Source organism: Mustela lutreola, chromosome 8 (genome assembly GCF_030435805.1).
Source record: "Mustela lutreola isolate mMusLut2 chromosome 8, mMusLut2.pri, whole genome shotgun sequence".
NCBI classification, from domain to species: domain Eukaryota; kingdom Metazoa; phylum Chordata; class Mammalia; order Carnivora; family Mustelidae; genus Mustela; species Mustela lutreola.
Window position 1 is genome coordinate 63,663,631 of NC_081297.1, and position 25,727 is coordinate 63,689,357.

General features: G+C 42.9%; 1 protein-coding gene across 4 annotated transcripts in view; it reads right to left on the reverse strand.

The window, feature by feature from the left end:
* The window catches only part of SLC4A8 (solute carrier family 4 member 8), a 76,465-nt gene extending 51,381 nt beyond the window's left edge, over positions 1 to 25,084 (reverse strand). For 2 of the 4 annotated variants that reach the window (XM_059185304.1, XM_059185303.1), the window contains exons 1-5: positions 24,856 to 25,084; positions 12,793 to 12,874; positions 2,477 to 2,623; positions 1,965 to 2,100; positions 88 to 248 (exon numbers count right to left, since the gene is read on the reverse strand). In XM_059185304.1, the coding sequence (XP_059041287.1) occupies positions 88 to 248; positions 1,965 to 2,100; positions 2,477 to 2,623; positions 12,793 to 12,874; positions 24,856 to 25,023 (694 nt within the window). In that variant the 5' untranslated portion in view covers positions 25,024 to 25,084. Of the gene's footprint in view, positions 1 to 87; positions 249 to 1,964; positions 2,101 to 2,476; positions 2,624 to 12,792; positions 12,875 to 18,057; positions 18,290 to 24,573; positions 24,715 to 24,855 lie in introns of those variants that run through there. The other 2 variants (XM_059185305.1, XM_059185306.1) reach the window with 2 other exon arrangements.
* Positions 25,085 to 25,727: the final 643 nt, after the last annotated feature.

Here is a 25,727-nt window from a genome sequence, read left to right on the forward strand (position 1 = left end):
CTGAGTCAACACAGCTCCTTTATTCTTTCCTCCATACCACATTTAATTTACACAAACATTCCTTTGTTTTTCTGTACCTAACCATACCTGATATTTCTTCTATGCTATTTGCACGCATATCCAGAAGGACTGTTCCATTAATAAGGCAGCTCCTTAGCTCAAAGAGACTGTGCAGTGAAAGGGTTGCCACATAAGGCTTGCTCCAGCGTTCACCTCCATCCTCAACATCCTCTTCAAACTTCAGCCACCTGAAAGCATTTACAAACAACTAGATGTCAAAGGGAGAAAATGAGGAAGTTCCACGAGAGAATTTTTAATATAAGCCACAATGAGAGATACCTTAATAATCATACTGAACGTCATCATTTCATCATATGCTCAGGGTTCATTGATAAGCGAAAAAAACAGGTTATAAAACAGCACAAAGTTGAGTACAGTTTGATCCCATTTCTATTTAAAGAAAATTTTAAAAATGCAAACACATGTATAAGACACCAAATGGTGTCTTCCTCATTATCCTTGAGGTAGTAGATTTGTACATAATTTACATCTTCTTTTTGCTTATCTTCCTTTTCTTTTTTTTATTAAAGATTTTATTTATTTATTTAACAGAAAGAGACACAGCGAGAGAGGGAACACAAGCAGGGGGAGTGGGAGAGGGAGAAGCAGGCTCTCCACTGAGCAGGGAGCCCGATGCGCGGCTCGATCCCAGGACCCTGGGATCATAACCTGAGTCAAAGGCAGATGCTCAATGACTGAGCCACCCAGGCACCCCTTATCTTTCTTTTCTAATTCATATAAAGAGCACATATTATTTATGCAATTAAAAAGATAGATCTAATCAATATCATTTGGATAGATTAATAAAACGGTAACATTTTTCTTTTTAAAAAAACCTCTATGCATTTATAAGTTGGCAAAGACGGAATAACAAGACTAACTGCCTTTTCACTTGACATCAGAGTGATTGGCTTGCCTAATCCTCTCCACCCATGGCAAACATCCAAGGATATAGCAAGGATCCAGAAAGAGATGTTCCAGTGAGAGCTAGAGCCACACTTTGCTAGTTACCCACCTTGCCTTCTTCCCAGAAGCTCAGGCATGCAAGCTTTCTATCACCCATAAGACTCACTAGTCAGGGGCGCCTGGGTGGCTCAGTGGGTTAAGCCGCTGCATTCGTCTCGGGTCATGATCTCAGGGTCCTGGGATCAAGTCCCGCATCGGGCTCTCTGCTCAGCAGGGAGCCTGCTTCCCCCCCCCTCTCTCTCCCTCTGCCTGCCTCTCTGCCTACTTGTGATCTCTGTCAAATAAATAAATAAAATCTTTAAAAAAAAAAAAAAGACTCACTAGTCAATTACTGGAGGAGCCCAAACATGGTCTTAGCCAATCTGAGGGCTCTTCTGGGGCTTGAGCCTCAGGCAAACATGGTCACTCCACAGCTACCCCAGGAAATCCACCATTAGGCTACCTATACCCATGGGTCTCCATGAGGTAGGGCTGTCCCATAGGACATCTCAAAAATTATGAAAACATCCAATGAATCAAAATCCAAATGAATTAAAACACTATGGTTCACCTTCAGAAAATTCTTCACCTATCCTACATTCACCTATGCTTGGTTGCATGGTTCCAAACCAAGATGGCCCCATCAGGCATCTTCTAAGCCAGACCTATAATAGCAAGATGATCCATGAGCAACTCTTGGTCCTAAAGAAATGAGAGGACTCCGTAAAGCTTCTGTTTCTGTCACCTATCCCAGGCTAAGGTCAATGGTATAGTGTCACCAGAGACAACACAAAGAAGCCAAGATCAAGACTTCCCACAGAAGGCTCTGGAACATCAATCCCCATGTCAGTCATTACTTCTGCCATGAAGAAATAAAAGACAAGCAGACCTGTCACTTGCTGAAAGGTAGACGTTTGCCTACCCAAGCAAATCATGACCCAGGATAGATTAGGGCCCACCTAGCTGTCTCCTTCCACTCAGCATCTTCTCCCTCCTTCATGCAGATCTCATCCAGCTCTGTGAACAGCTCATGAGGAACATGCTCTTCATCTTCCTCAGTGCCAAGAATGAACTGAACACGCTGAGATGGTGTATCTAGAAAATTGACCACAGAGAAAGGTAGATCAAAAAGATTTTAAAATGCTATTCTGTGGAAACAGTTAAGTGGGAGGAAAAAACTTGAAGAAAACCCACAATGAACTTGAAATCTGGTTAATCTGATCAAAAAGAATTAATTTGCTAATAAATGATTTCAGCTTATATGGTAATTGATTTGGGGGGCCAGAACTAAGAGTTTTTCGGGAAGATACTGTCCATTCTTAGAGGCATTTCTTGTTCATGGAAGCAAACTCTGGAAACTCTATTAAAGGGCTAGAGAATCAAAACTGCTTAATGGACATCACACATTCCCTCAACCTCACCAAGGTCCCAGCCATGGACCCCTGCCCACCCTCTCTCCTGAGAATGTTACCATGGGCCAGGGCCTCTGGGCCTTCTTCCCCCTGGCTGGCTCCTTTGCCCCGCCCTCGTCTCCGGTGCTTCTGGCCATGTGCTCGGTGATGGCGATGGCTCTGCCGGCCCAGCGGCATCCGAACCCCCACATACAGAGTTCTATGACCTGGAATGAAGCAGATGGACTTTGTTTTTGTTTTTGTTTTTTATTTTATTTATTTTTTTTTATTTACTTATTTTTTAGTCATCTCTACACTGAATGCGGGGCTCAAACTAAGGATCCCGAAGTCAAGAGTTTCATTTCATGCTCTTCCAAATGAGCCAGCCAGGCACCCCAGAGAACACTTTCAGTAAAAGGAATCGAGCATATTTAAGAGAGGAAAAAATCATAGCTCTCTGGCCAGGTCACAAGTCTGTAATGGCAAAACTTCAAAGACTCCAGGACTAAAGACGTAGAGATTGTGGAGTTGACGTACTCCTTCCTCCTGCATGGGGCTGCAAACCTCACAGGAGCATTAAGATCAAAGGAAATAATGTGCGTGGACTTGATTTGCAAACCATAAAGGCCAACAAGGATCCTAGTTGTTGTTACGACAATTTGAGCAATTGAAAAAAAGCAATATGGTCACTGTGCCAAGTCCTGGCAGGGAGGGGGTTTAGAGAAGTAGCTAAATGCTCAGGTCCTGCCTGGGTCCAAAACTTGGCCTCACCATTCACTTAACATGTGACCTTTAACAAGTTAGCTAATCTCTCTGTGTCTTTAAAAAATAATATCAAAAGCTTATTATTTAAACTCGGAGGGTTTTCATGAGTAGTACATAAGATAATGTATGTAAAATGCTTAACATGATGCCTGGAATAACTTTTAGCAGCCACTGCATTCTAGGACCAGTTTCTACTACTTTTCCTTCTGCACTGTAGAATACACAATCTAGAATAGTAGTGAGAGACTAGTGACAAATCAATCCTAAGAAGCATGAGTCTGGGGTTACAGGGAGAGATAGTAAAAGTACAAAAAGAGAAGAATGTGGGAAGATAATTGATCCAAGCATGTTCCTGCCCGATTCCTCCTTTTCTACTCATTTGTTCCTTCTAGAAGCCTTATTTTGTGCTGCTCAAGACTGCCAGGCTTCTCTCTTGCCTCCACCTGGCTTCCCTTGTCTTGCTGTCAGCCTGAAGCCTAGAATCAGGGGCTGCTACAACCCTGGTGCAGAGATACTCTGCCCCCACTACTGCCCAGTTCCTGCTGCTAGTGTCCTAGAACTCAGGCTGACTCCCCACTTCTTCCACCACACATGCACTCCAGTCTTCAGTCACTGTCTTCAAATCCACAGCCCTGAGCCACACTTCCTCCCTCTGAGCAGGTGACCTCACTTCATATTTTACTAAGAAGACTTGGACAATCTCATGTGACTTCCATCTCAGCCTGGCTTGCTTTCCTCCCCCAGCTGCCCCTCTTTTCCAGGCTAGTGAGTATGGCTTCCCATGACTCTGGAGTCCTCTTTTATCAGCTAGCCTCAGTCTCTCCTTTCCATCCACCCCTTCCACAGCTTTCTCCTGATTATAAATCTCTCTTACCTTTTTTTTTTTTTTTTTTTAAGTAAGCTCTAGGCCCAATGTGGGACTCATAACTCTGAGACCAAAGGGTCACATGCTCTACCAACTGACCCAGCCAGGTGCCCCATGTCTATCTCTTAAAAAGAAATTTTCCAATATAGTGCTAATCTCTAAGCTTCTACCTGTCCATTCTCCTTCTCCATCAAACACTTTCAAGAACAATCTACCCACCTAGCTTCTGTTCCTCACCATCTCCTTGTTCCAGAGCCTCTGCATGTGGTTACTTCCCACTCAAAGTGTTCTCATTAGGGACCACATAGTCACCAAATCTCTATAATCTTATGTCTCTCAGTTCAACTCCAAAGCCTTTCCTGAGAGCCCACCACGTGCCAGACAGTATCCAAATCCCTTGACAACCTCCTCCCACTGGTGGTCCAGGGTCCCTTAGCTCCTATACCTTTGCCCTCCCTGGCTCATCTGCACACTTCTGACTTGTCTTCTCCACCCCTTTCACAGTCCACCAAAGGAAAGCTCCCAGGATTTTGGTCCTGGCCCCTTCTCCTTTTTTTACTAGTATCTACTCTCATGATTTGAAAGTTTACTTCTACAAATAAACCCCAAACCTTTATCTATAGTGATTCAACATATCCCAAAGCAAACCCTATCCTCCATCTCAGATCAAGCTCATGCCCATTTCTTCCATGTTTTCATTCATGGCATCACCATTCTCTCAACTTTCCAGGCCTGAAACCTCAAGAGCTACTGTAGATTTCCAGCTCTCCCCATACCCCTCCAGTGCTACATCCTACAAATTATGGAGGTCAAGGATTTTTCTCCTTGCACTTTGACAGCAGCAGGAGCCTCTTTCCTGCCTCCCACACCAGGTCAGTCCTACAGACAAATCCTCCTGAAGCACTGCTCTGATCACAGCTCACGTTTGTGCAGTCAGGACCCTTCATGTTCCTGCATGCCCAGGTCCAGCCTCCTTTCTAGTTTTTCTTCACTAGGACAAATTGTACATCCAATAGGAAAACAAAGGGAAGGGCCTCTAAAAGAACGGAGCTATCAGCTCAAGCGAAACTGAAGTAGAAATTTCACATGTGCTCACACCAATTAAACATTCCAGGGGCAGAGAGAAATCTAGAGATGTACGCCTTTTGCATCCATCCCAGCAATGCTGTCTCCTCCCCACAGCCTCAGGTGCTGCACCCACCATCATCTTCTTTCCTCTACCCAAACCAACCCCGCTATTCCACAAATGTGCCAGTGCCTTCCAGACACGGACTTGGTTTGATCCCTCAAGATTCACGGCAATGCACCATCCTTCTTGGTATTATGTCTGAGCTCCCTGATCAGAAGTGCCGCCTTCTACCTCTAACTCCCAAGAGCTCTTGGCTAGCATTCTCTTACGCACTTATTTTATGCTTTGCACTAAAATTAATACCTCCACTATTCATCTGCAAGTTTCTCAAGGTACCAGGTCAGCCTTTCTCCCTCTTGGAATCCCTCACACAAAGCACAGTGTTTTACCTATGGTCATCGTTCCACAAATGTTCAGAAAATGGAACATCTCCTAAGAGCCTCCCTCAGGAACATAACACCTTTGAATCTCCTCAGGAGTTCCTTAGTCTGACCTGAGAGGGCATCTCATTTGAAAGGAGCCAGAAAAGGAATGTATAAACAAAGTGAACATGGTTAGGGCAGTTGACTCATCAAAGCATAAGACTCAGACAATCCAACCCAACCTGAGAATGGAAAGCTTAATCCAGGAAGACTTCCTGAATAAGGAGAATTTATGGAAAGAGTTGCCAACTCTTCCTGTTTCCATTGCAATGGGTTTTCCTAAGACTCTGCTCAACTTCTCTGAGGCTTCCTCAATAAGTGCTCTCCACTTACGAGTCAGTTAATTAATACAAACTGGATTGGGACGCCTGGGTGGCTCAGTTGGTTAAGCAGCTGCCTTCGGCTCAGGTCATGATCCCAGCGTCCTGGGATCGAGTCCCGCATCGGGCTCCTTGCTCAGCGGGGAGCCTGCTTCTCCCTCTGACTCTGCCTGCCACTCTGTCTGCCTGTGCTTGCTCTCACTTGCTCTCTCTCTGACAAACTGGAGTGCTGCTCTACGTTCCTTTCTCTACTTCTCTCTCCTTTTCATTGTCCTCTCCCACCTTCCAAAGTCCCAAGTGATAAAGAAAACTGAAAAGAAAGGATTATATATACCACATCCTCTTTATCCATTCATCTATGGATGGACACTTGGGTGGCTTCTATATCTTGGCTATTGTAAATAATGCTGCAATAAACTTGGGGTGCATACATCTTTTTGAATTAGAGTTTTCATTTTCTTCAGGTAAATACCACTAGTGGAATTACTCGATCATATATATTTCTGGATCATACATATTTCATATGTAATTCTATTTTCCATTCTGGGGAGAACATCCATACTGGTTTCCAGGGTAGCTTTATCAATTTGCACACAAAAAATGAAATATTCCTCAGCCATCAAAAAGAATGAAATCTTGCCATTTGCAACAGCATAAGTGGACCTAGAGTATATAATGCTAAGTGAAAAAAATCAGGTAGAGAAAGATTAAATACCATATAGTTTTATTCCTACGTGGAATTTAAGAAATAGAACAAACGAACAAAGAAGAGACCAAACACACACACACACACACACACACAAACTCTTAAAATAGAACAAACTAGTGGTTCGCAAAAGGGAGGTAGTGGGGGTGAAGTAGATAAAGGGATTTAAGAGTATACTTATCATGATGAGCCCTGAGTACTGTACAGAATTGTTGAATCATTATATTGTATATCTGAAAATAATATAACACTATATGTTAATTATGCCTCAAGGGAGAAAAAGGAACAAGATTAGAGGGAAAGCTGATCAGAGATTTATTAGAATGTTGAGAGGCCAAAGGATAAAACATTTAGTATCTGGAGAAATCACACCTCCTATCCTCCTCACCCTGTCTTAGGGCAATCCTATATTGACTCACGCACATCTCAGGACATTACTGACAGGCAGATCTCTAAACATAATGTAATCATGTTACAACTTTATTGAAACAGAAATATAGAGCCAGAAGAATTCATCTGCTAAGAGGTAGGATTCCAAACCTCTGACATTATCAATGAAAATCATAAAGTGTGAAAATGACTAAATTGAATACTGTCTTAATAAAATACCATCTGTTAACTAATAATGTTCCACTATAGTATGTTAATTAGTTCCCTGTAGTACACCACTGAGACCAACCCAGGCTTGAGTCACCTAACTGTGCCAGGTCCTGCCCCATGGGCTGAGGATACAGTAGTGAACAGCACAAGTTTCCTGTCCTCCAGACATATATTCTAATTAGGGGAGACAGGCATTATGAAAACAATAACATATTATTTCAAGTAATGATAATTATTCTGAATAAAAACATGGTAGAGGCACCTGGGTGGCTCCATCAGTTAAGTGTCCAACTCTTGATTTCATCTCAAGTCATGATCTTAGGGTCGTGAGCTCAGCACTGGGCATGGAATCTGCTTAAGATTCTCTCTCTCTCTCTCTCTCCCATTGTAACCCCATGCCCCACTCTTGTGCACATGGTTCTCTCTCTTAAAAAAAAAAAAAAAAAAATGGTAGGGGACCTGAGTGGCTTAGTCGGTTAAGCATCTGCCTTCAGCTTAGGTCATGATCCTAGGATCCTAGGATCAAGCCCCCCCTAGGGCTCTATTCTCTACGGGGAGCCTGCTTCTCCCTCTGCCTCTGCCCCTCCCCCTGCTTATGCACTCTTGCTCTCTCTCTCAAATAAATAAAATCTTTAAAAAAGGATAAAGTGTCTGGGGTAGAAGGTAGGGTGGAGAAGGGAGACTATAGCTAAGATGACAAGGGGCAACATCTAAGTGATGAAGAGAGGCCATGAGAAGAGCATTCCAGGACAAGGCAAGATCAATGCACAGGCCTTACAGTGGGAATGTGCGAGTTCCAAAGCAAAAGGATGGTCAGTAGGGCCAAAGCAAGGTAAAAGAGGAAAGAAGAGGAGGGAGGAAAGGTCAAAAAGACAGGCAGGGGCATATCATGAAAAATGCATGGGCAGTTAAAAGCATAAATTGTTCCCACAGAACCACTTCAGCCAGCCCTAAAACAAATGTTGTAAAATTAGGTATGTCTAGGTAGAGCTGAGACTTAGATAAAGAATAACCTCACTGAGGAGTAACTTTTTTAGTCCTTCAACAGAGCCATCCCAACCATGAGCTTCCTCTTCCCAACAAATCCCTCAGGCAGTTATTGGCCAGGTTAAGGACCTCTACTTCTTCTTAAGCACATTCCAAATACTTCCACAGGGCTTTTGTTAGTATATTGCTAATATTATGTAATTTTAAGTATTTTCTAAATAGAAATTGAGGTATAGTGATTAGATATTAGAACCTGTGCTATTAGATCTCATTTTCTTGGTTAATTTGCTCGCTGTCACCATTAAAGTAAAACGAGGAGGTTGGGCCAAATGACTTCTCATGTCTAGCCCAGATTCTATATACAAACTTAGGAAAGGCTCAGGCCAGATCATTATTTGGAGAAGACAAGATGATTTGATTGTTCCCACTATTCTTTCTTACTGCTGCAAAAAGGGCTTATAGCATGGGCTCGGTAAATGTTAGTGAATGATGTATGGTTTTGTCTCATACTAAAATTTCCACTAGGCCATTATCAATGGGGAAGACATCCTTCACCAAAGCCTTTGGTGGCTTTGTAGGAAGTAAGGTAAAGCTCAAATCCTAGGGAAAGAAGACTCTTTTTCTCTAAGAATTTTTTGGTCCAGTCAGTTCTCCCAAACACTAACCAACCAGAGTGCCTGCCTTTTGAAATGCTGGAGACAGGCAGAAATGAAAACAAGCCCCAGCAGGGGTCAGAGCTAAGAAGGACCAAAGTAGCTGGCAGAAAATTAGGCCTCAGTTTCTAAGCCGAGGACTCCAAAGCAGGGACTTGGATTTTCTGAGTGAAATCAGCAGAAACAATGACAAACAAATGGACACCAGGAAATGAATATGGCATCAATAAAATCTAGTCCGTTGAACTAGATTCTGGCAGTCTGGGACTTCACTAAACTCTTCCTGTGGTCACTTTGCTGCTCTCCCACCAGGAGTCTTCTTCCCCCTCATCTACCTACCAGCTCACCCAGATTCCTCCTTCTCCCCATCTAATTCCCTATTCTTTCTTTCCAGCCATTGTCAAACCTGCGCTTTGGGATCTATCTGTGTCCAAATACAAGTATTCATTCAGTAAAACTTATGGGAGAGATGTAATGTTTCTTTTAAAAATAAGTATATATACACATACAGAGAGTGACTGTTAGTGAACTGGGGCTGAATCTTCTCGATTAGGACAGAAATCACAGCTGCACCCTACCTGGCAGACGGAGACTGGGCCTACCAACATAGAGTGCCTATCATAAACACTGTTTACCCAGAACACATGCAGAACTCATTAGCACACACTGAAAATTATTCCACCCCCCTGGGCAAAAGGTTAAACTCAAAGTCAATAACCAGAGGGGGGAGTCAAACACGCAGAGCAGATGCTAGCCTTTTTTTAATAACTTAAAAATAAGATCAAAAGGCTCTTACCTCTGTTAAAAACTTATTAGAAGGCATTAAACCTAGTGTAGGATTTTTAAAGCTAATAGTTAATCAGGAATAATGATCTGCCAAAAAACAAAAAAAAAAAACAAAAAAAAACAGAAAACAGCAGTTCTGTAACAAAAGCAACTGTTTCATATCCTTCTGGGAGCAGGAGAGTCCACCAAAGCACATCATGGACTGTTGCTCTTTGTGAGTTTATCTTTGGAAATCTGCTCTAATACTTGCTTTGGACTCCTCTCATACATAAAAAGAAGCCACGTCATGGTTTTATGCACCTTCTACTGATAGAATTCACTTATGCAAAAAGACTGCCATTTACAAAACTCTGTAACAATGTCCAGTTCTGAAAAGGGGGAGGGAATGTGTTATGTGGAGCAGAGGGTACAGAATAAAGGAAAACAAAAGACCCTGAGATTCGCCCACAGCCACAGAACCCTCTGTCATGGCATACACTTTGAATCAGAATACAATTTACTTCCACCTTCTATCAAAGTGGGACTGACTTTATTTCACGCCTTCAAGAAATGACATCACCCGGGGCGCCTGGGTGGCTCAGTGGGTTAAGCCGCTGCCTTCGGCTCAGGTCATGATCTCAGGGTCCTGGGATAGAGTCCCGCATCGGGCTCTCTGCACAGCGGGGAACCTGCTTCCCTCTCTCTCTCTCTCTCTCTCTCTCTCTGGCTGCCTCTCCGTCTACTTGTGATTTCTCTCTGTCAAATTAATAAATAAAATCTTTAAAAAAAAAAAAAAAAGAAAGAAATGACATCACCCTAGGGGTAGCCTGAGTCCTAGGGCCTGCCTCACAGTGAGTCAGGGTACACTCTCCCAGCATGGCCAGGCCTACAGAGAATCCCAACACTCTCTTCTCCTTTCTGGAGCTGCTCTAGAACCACATCAGGCCTGAGAAGTGGGCACCATTGGCCCTCCGTGTGCTGCCAATTGTGCTTTATTTAAAAAGTGCTCACCTAAGTAAGATTCAGTTTTCAAAAAGCTCTATGTGTGAAGGACAAGGCACTGTCCCCTCTAAACAACACTATAGATAGCTTTCCTTTATGGCAAAAAGGTGAGAGCATAAAGAATAGATATGTCATCTTGAAAAGATGCTCTGGCTGCCTATTACTCAGCTGACCTCTGTGAATGGAACCCAATCCACAGGATCCAAAAGAGTCTGCCCGTGTCCTACTCTCCAGCAGACAAAAGTGTTCCTAAGTCGTTACCTCCCTGCTGAGGGCAAAGGTCTAGTGGGCCAGACACCTAAACTGAGAGCAACAGTAAGAGGGTAAGAGGCACCAGGATTACCAGGGCAGAACGGGGGACAGGGCAACATGATAGATAATCACATGATGTTTATATCATATAAAAATCTTTATGTGATGGAGCAAGAAGTTGAGGTTGGGTGGTTGATACTCAGGACTGTCTTCCCCGGCAGGCAGTGTGGTAGACTAGAAAGAGTGGAATTCCATCTCAGTCTCACCTATTAGGCTAAATGACCCCAAACAACTTCTCCACATGTAAAATAGCGATGATACCTACCCTCCCCCACCCAACCCCCACGCCCAGGCTGCTAGGAAGATGAAAAATGCGAAATGCCTAATCCAATGCTTACGGCACAGGGGGCATTCAACAAATGTTAGCCTCCCGCCTCCACACCCGTTCCTTCTCCACTTTCTCCCCGTTGCCGAAACCCACACTGGCTCCTCTTCCATCTGGTCAGAATAACTTGACCTTGAGATATCCAAACTCCTCTGACCTCCAGAAGCCACCCACATAAACTCTCATGGTAACAGACCTAGAGGCTGAGTCAGCCTCTACAGATTTCACTCTCCCCAACCAAAGGACAAGTTTTCTCTGGGGATTATACAACTTTGATGAAAAAAAAAGTCACGGGAACAAGCAGTAGACAGAACATTTTACATGCAGTCTCAGTCATTACAAAGTTGCTGTATCATAGCCTTCAACATTTCAGGGGCTGCAGAGATTTCACAAAGGCTTTGAGCAAAGTGTGGGTTCTTATTAAAGCTATGATGGACATGAGCCTTTCTCTCACATCACCATTTATCAGGAAACCAGGCCCTATGGAAAAAAGGAAAGCAGAAGGACGTCATCAAGGATCATGTGGGACCTAGGGGTGGGACGGGGAAAAAAGAAGGTTAAGGGAACCTAGATAGAGAAGGTCAATAAAAATGACTCTTCTTTCCCTTCCACTTTAGCTGCGTGTTTTTTTAAATACAACTCTGTGCTATGAGATCTTAAAGAATATGTTACAGGTGTGTAGGTTTTCTCTTGTCTTGTGTAGATGAGAACACCAGGCAGAAATGGGTATAATTAGAACGGGGAGAGCAAATATTAGAGATGGGGCAAACCGAATAATACAACCAAACAACTGAATAATATAACCAAAATGAATATAACCACACTGAATTTTAAAAAGCTATTTGTATTTCTTTTTTTTCTAAATTGTGTACATATTTACATTTATATTTGAAGGCAGTTGCCAAGAATTGACAAACTGATCAGAGTACTTTACATTCTCAAGGAATAGATCATTGGGCTTCACAGTGCTCAAAGCACTGTCTCACATGCTATTGGATCCTAATAATAAGGTATTAATACCTCTACTTTTTAAACTGAATTATAATTAACATCCAGTGCTGTGTTCATTTCAGGTATACATGATGATTTAACAATTCTATGAGTTACTCAGTGCTCATCATGGTAAGTGTACTCACCATCTGTCACCAAACAACATTATGACAATATTATTGACTCTATTCCTTATGCCATACTTTTCATCTCCGTGACTTATTTTGTAACTGGAAGTCCGTACCTCTTAATCCCCTTTATCTATTTCCCCAATTCCCCCCACCTCCCTCCACTCTGGCAACCACTAGTATGTTCTCCGTATTAATATCCCTACTTTTGATTAACAGATGAGGACATAGAGCCTAAGAGAAATGAAGTGACTTTTCCCCAAGGTCTTACAGCTAGAGTTAGAGAAAGAGTTAGAGAACTCAAACCCAGGCCTCCTGATGGCAAAGCTCTCCTCCCACACCAGGCTGCCTCTCATTAATTCTACACACAACACACACACACACACACACACACACACACACGCACGCACAAAACCACAGTTCTTACCTTCTAATTCCTCTTTCTCATAGTGAATGTTGAGAATTGTACTAGTCCCGCCCTGGTCCACCACAGCCTCTTCATCTGGTCTCTGTTGAAATACAAAGTGGCAGCAATAGTAATATACATATGTTCATTCAAACATTCACTTAAGTCCGACCTGTATGTCTGACCCTTTTTTGCAACCCTTAGAGGAGAAAACACAATGGTTTACATACGTTTTTCATTGGGACTTCATTGTAACTTTGAGACACAAACATGACTGCCATTCTCTTTCTCATTGTATAAAAGAGCAGCCTGGGAGTCAGAGAAAATGAAGTAATTATTGCTCAAGGGCACAAATGTGCTAAAAGGCAGAGGTGGGACTGTAGTCCTATGACTGCAGTTCTCATACAAGTGGATAATAGGTCTGCATTTTGTAAGTGGTGTCAACCACATCATTTCATTTAGGGTAAATTGGTCTCCTTGACCTCTCAACAGAGTTTGAGCCTCTTGTCCTTGAAATTCTCCATCCTGCTCCTCCGATGAGGTCTCCTCCCTCTCAACCTAAGGCTCAGCTTCTTCCTTTAACCATAATTCCCAAGCAGGAGCACTCTACCTTTTGTTTCCCTTGCTTGAGTCTTACAATGTCAACAGCAGCCTGAAACTGTTGTCTCGGTATTTGACAAACCATTGGGATGCTGACCACAAGATCCACATGTCTAAAACCAAACTAATCTTTCCAAAACTAGTACCTTGTGCTCGTTTACTTACACTCACCCATGTTACCACCATTTGAAATTTCAAATGTATCGACTTATCCATTCCACATATATTGAGTGTCTATTGTATGTCTTCAGGGAAATTGTTTTCTCTCCTTTCTTATCAAGGCCTCCTTTGTCCTTTTTCTTGAATCCACTCTCATGTCTCATCCACTCTAGGCCAGACTCTCCAGCCCTTAAGGTCATACTGGACATGTTTTCAGTTCTGGAACCACACTTACTTTCTTTTTTGAGTGTTTCTCCCTCCCTGAACTATCAGCCTCTCCCGATCCTCACCACCAGCAGCCAATACTTATTCATCATTCCACAGATCTCAGCCTCAATGCACTTCCTTGAAAGGCATCCTTGACTACCTCTCATCTGAACTAAGCTAGGTCCCCCCATTTATATGCCCTCACAGCACACTGTAATTCTCTTTCGTAAGGAAATGTCTCTGCTCAAGGGAGGGACCCTGTTTGTCTTCCTCACCACGGTTTCCCCAGCATCCTACACAGATTTTCACGTAACAGGTACTCAATAATTCTTTGGTAAAATAATATAACAGCACCTACCTTACCAAAACCCTGAATTATTGTTTAAAAAAAAAATCTGAACTCATTTTCCTGCCAATGTATTTCTCTTATCAAATCTGCAGCTCCAGCCAAATTCACTGATCCGATGGGCATTGTGCACATTCACACTTTCATGCCTTTTCTCACATGTCCTGTCATCTAATGTGCCCCATCCCCAACTCTCAACCAAATCCTAAGCATCTTCTAGATCCTCCTCAAATTTCCAGCTTACTGTCCTAATTTTACTCTTTTCCTTTCCAGTTATCATCAATGTCCCTAAATAAGGCAACCCTGAATATAAAGCAATTTATTTTCCTAATGAGAAGACTCAAAAAACGGGGTTTTTTGGGAAAGATTATATTTTATTTATTTGAGAGACAGACAGAGAGAGAGAGACTGAGCACGAGCAAGGGGAGTGGCAGGCAGAGGGAGAGGATGAAGCAGGCTCCCCACAGAACAGGGAGCCAAGTACCAGGTGGGGCTCAATCCCAGGACCCTGGGATCATGACCTGAGCTGAAGGCAGAAGCTCAACTGACTGAGCCACCCACGTATCCTCAAAAAAGTTTTTGAGGACAACTTGAATAAACCAACTTTTAGGGAAGTAGATGAAAGTCAAATATATACACACACAAATGTATACACACACAAATGTATACACACACACACACACACATATATATGCTATTTTTTTACTCAAGTGTATTTCTGCTATTTCTTTTTTTTACTCAAGTATAATTAACATACATGTTAAATTAGTTTCAAGTATACAATATAATGACTCAACACTTCCATACATTACTCAGTGCTCATCAAGGTAAGTGTATTCTTAATTCCCTTTATCTTTTTCACCCATCCCCCTGGCAAGCACCAATTTGTTCTCTGTATTTAAGAGTCTAGGGTTTGGGGATGCTTGGGTGGCTCTATCAGTTAAGCAGCTCCATTCAGCTCAGGTCATGATCCCAGGACCCCATATATATGTGCATATATATGTAAAAAAAAAAATGTTGGAATATAAGCATCTGCTTATCCTTAAAAGCATATAAAGGAAGAATAAGCCATGAACAATTTATTTTAATAGTTACCTACAGACAAGTTAGGGAATTGGATGAGGATACAAGGACAGAAAACTAGACTTCTTGGAATACACCTGATTTTATAAATACCTTACATAATTTTAAAACAAAACTAAATTTTTTTTTTTAATTTTATTTATTTGACCCAGAGAGAGAGATCACAGGTAAGCAGAGTGGCAGGCAGAGAGAGAGAGAGAAGGGAAGCAGACTTTCCGCCGAGCAGAGAGCCCGATGCGGGGCTCGATCCCAGGACCCTGAGATCATGACCCGAGCTGAAGGCAGAGGCTTAAACCACTGAGCCACCCAGGCGCCCCAAAACTAAAAATTTTTAAAGCAATTCCTAGAAATGAGAAACAAAATGAAAGCAAAGGTCGAATTGATGGCATAACTATTCCAAGAGAAATTATTCATGTAACTTTAAGATATAATAAATTGACTGAACATCCTTAGTGTATGCATATACCCTAAAGACAAAAAGAGTTTAAGAAGTTCTCAAACCGTAAAAAATAAAAATTAACTGGTCACCATTGGAGGATAATGCTAACAAACCAACTCATTATTTTGAAAACCATTAAAAATTTATCTTGGCTTTCCTATATAAATTGTACCATAGAGTGTATCATAGAAGAGATTAAAGAAGTTTCTTATTATAGAAAAGAATAAATGAAAAAGTTATATTAGAATTAGGACATCACCATTTTGCAATCCCTAATGGATTGCATTGATTTTCAACAGCCAGTAACATCACAAAGAGAGACAACCAGACATTATATGTCTCCTAATGGGAGGCCATATCACCACCCATTAGGTAATCTTAACAAGTAAATTGTCCCAGAATCTGATCAAGCCTCTAAATTCAAATACCAATTTACTGAAAATACAGTGAAACACAGTTCCATGGAAAAACACCAGCATGAGAATACAGTCAACAAATCCAGACTGTGGGAAACTATAGAACAAATCTTCTCCCTCCCCGTACCCCTTTTCTAAGATAAATAATTGCAAGAGAAAGACAGAAATGGAGACGGAGAAAGAAGAACTTGAAAAGAGTAGTTTAAAAAAGACAACAAACCAATCTCAATGTGTGGATTTTACTTGAATCCTGATTCAAACAAGCTGAAATAATATTTTCAGGGTTTTTTAAATAATTTTTGAGATAATTGGAAATCTGAATATTGAATAGATCTTTTATCATATTAAAGAAATTGCTATTTTTTCTTTAGGAGATACTATACTCATTTTCTAAAGAATTCTTATCTTTTTTGTATGGAATTATTGAATTGCTGTCTTATATACCTGAAACTAATATAGCACTGTATGTTAACAATACTGAAATTAAAATAAAATTTTAAATTAGAAAAATAATTCTTATCTCTTAGTGTTACACACAGAAATATTTACAGATAAAACTGAAAGATTACAGACATGGAAAATAATATATTAACTTAGAAAGACTACTTTTTCACATTTTATAGTTATTTAAAAGTATTCAAAATCTTCAGATACATCTTTAACATCAATGTAAAAGACTCATATAAAGCAAAGGAAGGGGCGCCTGGGTGGCTCAGTGGATTGGGCCGCTGCCTTCGGCTCAGGTCATGATCTCAGGGTCCTGGGATCGAGCCCCGCATCGGGCTCTTTGCTCAGTGGGAGCCTGCTTCTCTCTCTCTCTCTCTGCCTGACTCTCCGCCTACTTGTGATCTCTCTCTCTGTCAAATAAATAAATAAATAAAATCTTTAAAAAAAAAAAAAAAAAAAAAAAAAAAATAAATAAAGCAAAGGAATAGCTTTTAGACAGAAAGACTTGTCTTTATTTCAGATTTGTTATTTATCTAGCTCATCTTTTAAACCATGGATTTCCTGATGGCAGCACCCACAATTTGTCATCTTTATGTTCTTAGAGCCCAATACAGTAGCTTACCACTATAAGTACTTTGCACTCTTGTAAGTCCCAGAAGGAGAGGTGCCGTGCCTATGTTCACCACTATGTTCATCTAACAGCTAGTATAATGTCCATTATGTGGTAAGTATCCAAAAATTGTGATGAATAAATATTTATTAGGGTCCTGAACTCTTTTATCATATGGTCATATTTTCCAATAAAACTTCATATATACGTATATTTATGAATACTTGTTCATGCTGGCTTCGCCACAGGTTTATAATATCCGAAGGATAGGATCAATTAGTTACATTGCTTAGCACTGTCCACAGATACTTGGCACAGCATAGAACACAGCAGGAATCTGGAGGAAGCAGGCAGGAGGAGGGTGGGATTGTTGATTTTATGATTCTAAGAACTATAAAAACTAAATATGGAGAGCAAGGTCAAAAATCTGAAATATTCAGGTTGAAAAATCGACTTGTTTCCTTAATTTAGATTAGTTAACCACAGGCTAAATTCATTGAATAATCGTTCATCCACTTCCTTTGTCTTGCCAAAGAAAACAGAGCCACAGTCAAACCCCATTAGCCAAAGCATTTGAATTGTCAGGCTTGAAAGTGAATGTGCAAGCTTTGTTTGGATCCCTGTTCAAAGAAACCAAATATTTTTAAAAAATTACAAGGCACCCACATCAACTTAAACAACTAAATGGATATTTATTATATTAAGGAGTTATTGTTAATTTTTTAAAAATAATAATATTATGATTTGGTAGTTACGTCATTTTAAAAAGTCCTTAATCTTTAGTGATACATACTGAAGTTTTTACTGATGAAATTATATGATGTCTGGGATTTGGAGAATGGGCAAGGACATAATGAAACAAAATAGATATGTGTTCACTGTTGAAGCCAGGTCACGGGTGCATGACGAGTCAATTTAACAAGTCTTTTTATTTTGTTATCTGCTTGAAATGTTCCATAAATTTTAAGTATATACAAACCTTATTTAAAATCATAAAAAGATAAGAAAAGAATAGCAAGTCTTCTTGGTCTGTACTTGCTGCCGAGTCCTCACTTGCTGGCTGTTATTTCCTCTGATACCATCATTTTTTCTGGCAGAGAGGACTTCTTATCCATAGATTTCTAAGGTTCCCATGAAGGGCCTTCAGGATTATGTGTGAATACGCATTTTTCTTGAGAGGGTCCATAACTTTCATCAGATTCTCAGGGAAGCTGTGACTCAGAAAAGATTGGAATCATGAGAACCACATTATGTAATTTTAGGAGAAAAGGGAAAGAAAGGAGGGAAGGAAAGAAGAGTGAACTAGAGAAAAGGTGGTGTTTCTAAGTCTCCTCTTTTCTATACTTCCTCCCAGCTCACTGACAATGACCCCCTATGTAAATGTGAATTGATCTGGGTGCCTACCTCAAGGACTAGAGAAGAGAAAAAGAACTAAGGAGGTTAAATACACATTAAAACACTGAAATTGCAAGGCATATCTTGTAATGAGTCTTGAAAAATGAATGAATTATACCTGAGTAGGTATAAGTCAGATTCTGACTTACAGTTAATGGACAAATGAAAAGGCAGGGGCAGGACTGAGCCTTACATAATGGCTCCAGCTCCTGGAAACAGCCCCCTGCAGGGGTGGGGGAAGGCCGCAGACAATGGAGCCCACCTTGAGCACTCTCCCTAACTCATATAGCACCACTCTGGACCTGGTGGTGGACCAGTCAAACTCAACTCCCTCTCCTTTCCTGCAGTTAGTCTCAGACTTTTCACCTCCAAAGACCCCTTTTATCTTTTTTTCCTAAGGATCCAATGTTTTTAGAGATTGTGAATAACACCCTTCCACCCCTCCTCTCTCCCATCCTCACCCCCAACAAAAAAGAGTCAATAAAACAACAAATATAGAAGTGACTTCCAGGGTTCTAATCAGCAAACCGAGTTGATACAATGAGTATCAGGTACAAATATTTACTGAGTACTTCCTATATACCTAGTATTGTGCCTTACATATATTACCCAAATTAATCCTTACAGCAGTCTTAAAACAAGGCTAAGTAAGGTCTCACAAGAGCTAAGTGGGACAGGAGAAACTAAAATTCAAGCCTTTCTCTATTCTTATTAACCTTGTATGCTAATATTGCCAAAAGCAAACAACCCAGTCATTTCAGAGAGCTCAGGTCACCTAATCAGGACATTAATCCACAGCTCAAGATCCGCATTATTACCACCTTAAATCCTTAGTGTGCCAGACCCTGGTACTTGACACTTGTACTTCGCTCTTTTAGTGACCAGACTTCCAATAGTTCTTGATCTCATTCACTTCCATCTTCCTCTTCAGCCAGTGAAGTCTCTCAATTCTGGCCCCTTGTACACCCTTGTCAGTGAATCTGGCCCACAGATGCCATTTGTCTAATGCCCTCTATTTAATATCCTCACTGAATTCAGACTGCTTTAGTGAGAAAAAAAAAGGTTCCATAAGGACTTGTACAGCTGTTCCAGACCTCCTCTCTGTGGCCGTGAACTCCTGAACACCCGGGAGCTTCCTATTCCAACTCTTCAGCAGCCTGAGGGGACCTCCAGAAGCTACCTCCAGTAGTTCTGGCTTCTTTCTCAGTGATTCTTTTCTTGAACCTCACCTACAGTCACTCCTGTTCAGTATTCAGATTACTAATTAGTTAGTACATGGTGGTAGGCCGAATAATGCCCCCTCCCACCAAGTAAGGTGTGGTAGAAGTAAGGTTCCTAATCAGCTGAATTTAAAATGAGATTATCCTGGATTATCTGGTGGGCTCAACGTAATCACAAGGATCCCTAAAAAGGAGAAGAGGGGGGTGGAAGACTAGAGTCCGAGAAAGAGATGTGATGCCAAAAGTGGGGTTGGAGACATGCTGTACTGCTAGCTTTGAGTGGAGGGAGGGAACTAGGCACCAAGGAATGCAGGTAGCCTTTGGAAGCTGCAGAAGTCAAGGAAGCAGTTTCTTCCTTAGAGCCTCCAGAAAGAAACACAGCCCTGTCAGCATTTTCGATATAGCTCAGTGAGAGCTGTGTTGGACTTGCAAAGTACAGAGCTATAATCAGTTTGTGTTGTTTTAAGCCACCAAATGAATGGTCATTTGTTATGGCAGCAACAGAAACTAATACACACATTATGGTTCCCTAACTACCAAGACCAGAGTAAACTTATTACTACTTATAGGAAACAACCAACCTCTCCGTTATCTAAGATTTGTTGCTGTTACCTAGCAGCAAATCTAGAATAAACATGGCTGCTTTCTGTGTCCTGATTAGCACTATGGCAGTCTTGACTAAGAGCCCTGTCTACCCTGCCAAGGCAAACCTGAGCCATGGCAATTATCTACAGATTTTGAAGGAATTAATTTGCAACCTGAATCATCCCGCAGACTACCTCAATTTCTCTGCTTGGCAGAACAGCCTGCACTGCTCCTACTGAAGCTCCCCAGTATAGCTGGGAAAACCGGGACAGAGGATGCTCACACTTTCCCCCACTCCCACATAGGAAAACACCTAGTGGATATCGGGAGAGGGTGAAGGGATATGGATTGTACGCTGCAGTGTGGCAAAAGGAGAAATTCGGTAACATCCAGCCAATGTTATCTGGGCTCCAACGCATGCCTGTCATTAGGTGCTAGCATTCAGGTCTCCCTCAGGAAGTCTTGGTTTGGACGAGTTTTTCCAGGTCCAGAGAAGATATGGAATGTGATTGCTTTCTCATCAGTCCTTCTCATCAGCCATCCTTTCCAATTATCACCCATTTCCCAGGGCTTGGTATTCTGAAGATTTCTGCAGAATTTTCCGTTCTGAGCAGTCCTGACTCACATAAAAGCCTTGGTAATTACCCAAACTCACTTGCTCACCTGCCACTTATTCTGAAAGAGGTGATCAGGAAAATTTTGAAGACACAAGATGTCCTCAGTTCCAGTCCAAACTAGAGGCTCTCCCTAAAGCTTTCTGCTCTTCCTCCTCCCTTACTACCCAAACCCTTTAAGAGCTCATTGACTCAAAATATCAGTAACCACCTCCAGAGATCTCATTAAAATTCCATAATGCAGACCTTCGTTAAGTCATCGTACATTACAAAAAAAAAAATGTCATCCTAAACTATAGCCTCCTAGCTGGCCTCCCTCAGTCCAGTCTCTTCCCAATCCAACACATCCTTTGTATACCTTGCCACGTATCTTCTCAAACACTTAAGTGCACTCCAAGCCAGGCGCTGATGTAGGTTTCAAAGACACAAACTACCGTAATACAGAGTGATTAAAAGCACATACTTTGGAGATAGTAATAGCTCTTGGTGGCCATTGTGAGCAGAGAAGACCGAATGATGAATTCTGATAGTGATATAGAGCCAGACCTTGAAAGTTAAATGGAATATTCCAGGTGAAGAGGAGGGGAAAGATTTCACAGCAGGAACACCCAAGCAAAGGCACAGCAGCACACAAGGGAGAGATTTGTGTAATCAAGCAACGGACACCTGATGCTCTGTGCTAATCCTGACAAGACCAGGAGCTCCTTGAGGAGAAGCACATTAGCTTTGGATATAAGAAAATCATTCATTCACTCATGCAACTAAGCACCTATTTTATACCAGGAACTGTGCTGTATAATAAGATTTCCGCCTGGTCCTTGTCCCCATGAAGCTTCCATTCAAAAAGATAATATAGAAGTCAAACAAGAACACTTCAGATGAGTTGTAAGTGCTATTAAGAACTTAAAAATAGGGGGCGCCTGGGTGGCTCAGTGGTTTAAGCCTCTGCCTTCGGCTCGGGTCATGATCTCAGGGTCCTGGGATCGATCTCAGGGTCCTGGGATCGAGCCCCACATCGGGCTCTCTGCTCAGCGGGGAGCCTGCTTCCCCCTGCCTCTCTGCCTACTTGTGATCTCTCTCTGTCTATCAAATAAATAAATAAAAATCTTTAATAAAAAAAAAGAACATAAAATAGGATCATATGAAAGAGAGTGACTGTGGATGGAGGTCAGGGAAAGGTACTCTGAGGAGGTAGCATTTGAGTTGAGTCACAAAAAAACCTGGGTAGAATCATATCCTACGCAGAGAAAAGGACAGGAACGAAGGTCCTAAAGCATGAAGGAGCTTGCCATATCAAAGAAACAGAAAGAAAGCCAGTATAGGAGTCCATGGTGAGAGAATGGAGGAGACGCAGTCAGTGCTGAGCACATTGAAGCTTGGTAAGCCATGATGAGTTTGGATCTTATTCGAAAATGCACCGGGAAGCCACTGAAGGGTCTCAAGATAGGATCAGGCATGATTTGTATTTTTTAAAGCTCTCTCTGGCTGCCATGTGGAAAGTGGACTGTAGAAGGGCGAGAAAGAGAGAACAGAGGGAAGTGTAGGAGGATAGTGCAGTAGTCCAAACCAAAGAAATAGCCTAGACTTATGACATTTAGATGTGATGCCTAGAATCTCTGTTTACACCAAGTTACACAATCTCCTCGCTCTGCAATGTCCATCCCATTGCCCAACACACACACACACACACACACACACACACACACAGCCTAACTAGGACATAGGAGCCTTCATTGGTAATTTTCAATCGGTTGACTCCAGATCATCTCTATTTCCTTTCCTCCCCCTACCCTCATTTCTCTTCCTCCCTATATCTCAAGTGCCCATTTACCCATCACCTGACTCAGGTTTCATGAGGTCCTACTGTTTCTGCTCTATTCCTTTTCCTCTCCTCACCCCACCACTCATGAAAGTTACATGAACTAGATAGATATAAAGGAGATAATTATTTTCTATTCTACCCAAGAAATACTCAGGAATTATCAATTTCACAGAGCACTAACAGAGGCTTATGGGTTATTATGATCTTGACAATATAAACAGTACACATTCTGCATGTTAAGGACCCTGTCTCCTCACACTCGTTCCAGCCTATTCTATTCCCCCACTGCAGCCAGAGAAATCTTTCAATAGGAAAATCTGATCATGATCTCATTGGTGCTTGCTCTCTCATCCCCCCTCCCTCTCTCTCACGCACTTGTGCTCTCTCTCGAACTCTCTCTCTCCCTCTCCTTCCCCTCCCTGCTTAAACCCCTTCAGCGGCTTCCCCTTGTTCCTCAAATAAATCCCAGCTTTCTTGGGATGGGCCATAACTCCCCCCATTGCTCTCTCTGTCTCCAGCCACACTGGCCTCCTTTCAGGCCCTCTAACTAGATGTGTCTCATTTCTGCTATTCTCTTTGTCTCCAAGGTCCTTTGATCTCCCTCTTCTCTCAGTTGACACTTTCTCTTTAGATCTTTTATTTTCTTCCTTAGCAAACTCTTCTCTCATCTAAGACCAAGGCTGGAACCACTCAGAGCACTGCCTCTCTTTCTTTTGAAATACTTATCACAGTTCATAATAATTCATTTACTTATGGGATTATTTGCTTACAAATGGTTATTTCTCCCCACACCAGCCCCAAAACAGGAAGCTCCAGGGGGGCCAGGACATTGCCTATTTTTGCTCATCAGTGTATCCCCAACATACATTGAGTACACTTAGTAGACCTTAGGAGGATCAGATACGGAAAGATTTTCCAAAAGCTTAGCTAGCATTCCTTTTTTGATGGAGCAAGCAAACAAGGAATCGTGGATTGTCTAGTGGCAAACTATTACCAGGGAGAAGAAGAGTCAGTGTCTGATGCCCATTTTGCTACAAACTCAGACTGTTTCCCTTTGCCTCCTTACAGAAACCATCATTGACATCAACGTGGTATTTATTTCCAAGACCCATCATCCTTCTCATCATCCTCTCCACACCCCTCCACTTCAGACTTGAGCCACCTCCCTACAATCTCTTTCCAGAGCAGTAACTAGAACACCTGACTGCACAGGAAAGGGGGGAGTGAGAATTCATTGAGGTACTACCCACTTACTGGTTGTCACACACTAAAGCCTTTCACAAATAACACCTCCTTTAGCCCTCAAAGCAATCCTGTGAGGTAAGCTAAGCAGGTATTGCCCATTCCCATTTTACTAGACGGAGAAACTGAGGTTCAAGGAGGCAAGTGACTTACTCAAGGTCACAAAGCCAGTGCAAAGCAATTGTAGAATTTGAGCCTATAGTCTCTGACAGCTAGTCCAATGTTTTCCCTGACATTTGCCACCCCAACAGATGAGTTATCACTTACTAAAATCTGGTTTCCTCATTCCCTTAATTAAACACCTGTTCCTGACCTCTCAACACTTCCCCAGCCCATTTCCCCTTCCCTTCCCAGAAGTTGCCAGCTGTCTGCTTAATGGGATGGAGAAAGTCATCAAGCTGGCCACACTGACGGGGTCTGGTCCCAGCCTCCAGTCTTTCCAGCTCTTTCTCTGAGCCACGGAGGAAGCAGAAGTCTCCAGAAATAAAAACACAAAGAGGAAACCTGCCCCACCAGAGCAAGGTCCTTGGCCACCCTTCCTCCCACCCTCCCCCCACCCCCCATTCCAACAAGACGCCGCGAGGCCAGAAGCCAGCCTCCCTCCCAAGAGGGAGTACCCGAGGAGAACAGAGGTCACCGCCCTCCGCCGTCCGGGCTCCCCGGGCCGGCCGCGCGAGGGATGCGGCAGTGATCCGCCGGATCCCGGGTTCGGCCCAAGGTCACCCTCTCGCGGCCCCGGCCCGATCCCCAGCCGCCCGGAGCGCCCCCTGGTGTCCCGGGAGGGCCTCCCCTCGCCCTCAGGGAGTGGCCTGCGGAGCCCGGCTCGGGGGCAGAGGCAAGAGGGTGGGCAGAGGATGAGGAGGCTGAGCCCCGGGGAGGGGCGGGAGGCGGGGCCCTACCTGATAGCTGAGGACGCCGTCCGGCTCGTTACTGCCGGCCGGCATGGCGGAACCCAGCCAGTTCTGGCGCGAGGGCTCGAGGCCGAGCGGCAGCAGCTTGCGCGCTCCGGTCCGCTCTGAGCCGATGGCCCGAGCGGCGACCCCTACCCGGAGCCAACGGTCAACCATCAACCGCCGCCGCCTCCATTGCCACCGGCCCGCGAGGCCTCGCCGCAGCCAATCAGCGTGCGGCCTGTGCGGCCAATCAGCGCGCGGAGCACGGGAGGACGCTGTCCGGCGGTACCCCGGGCTACCGAGAGGCGGAGGAGGAGGAGGGAGCCTGGGGAGGCTACCGCTCCGGGCCCGGTTGCCTTGGAAACCGCCTCCCTCCCTTCAGGGGCCTCTGGGCTTAAAGGTCCTTCCAACTGCTTGCTAGAAATTGAAAATCTCATGCTTCTATTTGCGGCTGCACCTGACCCTGGAAAACTGAGAAAGCGTCGGTTTTGTCTAATTCTGTTGTTATTACTTAGGTAATGGTTTTCAAATTCTGAGGAAAAGGCCCTTGGGATTGAAGAAGGAAGTACCAGAGGATGAGAGGGAAGGGCCTTCTAAAATTACCTGGTAATCTCTGAACTAGTGGCCAGATGAACGTGCGTTGAAGAGAAGCGGGCAGGCAGTGATCAGACCCCCTCCACAGACTCACTAAGACTTCTTCTTCTCCCTGGGTCTTAGGTTGGCAGAAAAAAGCACAGAGTTGAGCCCAGGCTGATTGTTGAGATAATTCCACAAAAGCGCTTCCAACTTTTCCGAGAAATGGCTGAAGGCAAATGATTATTTAACAACAGTACTGATCGGAGGCTAGGTTAGATAATCATGAGTAATGCATTCAATTT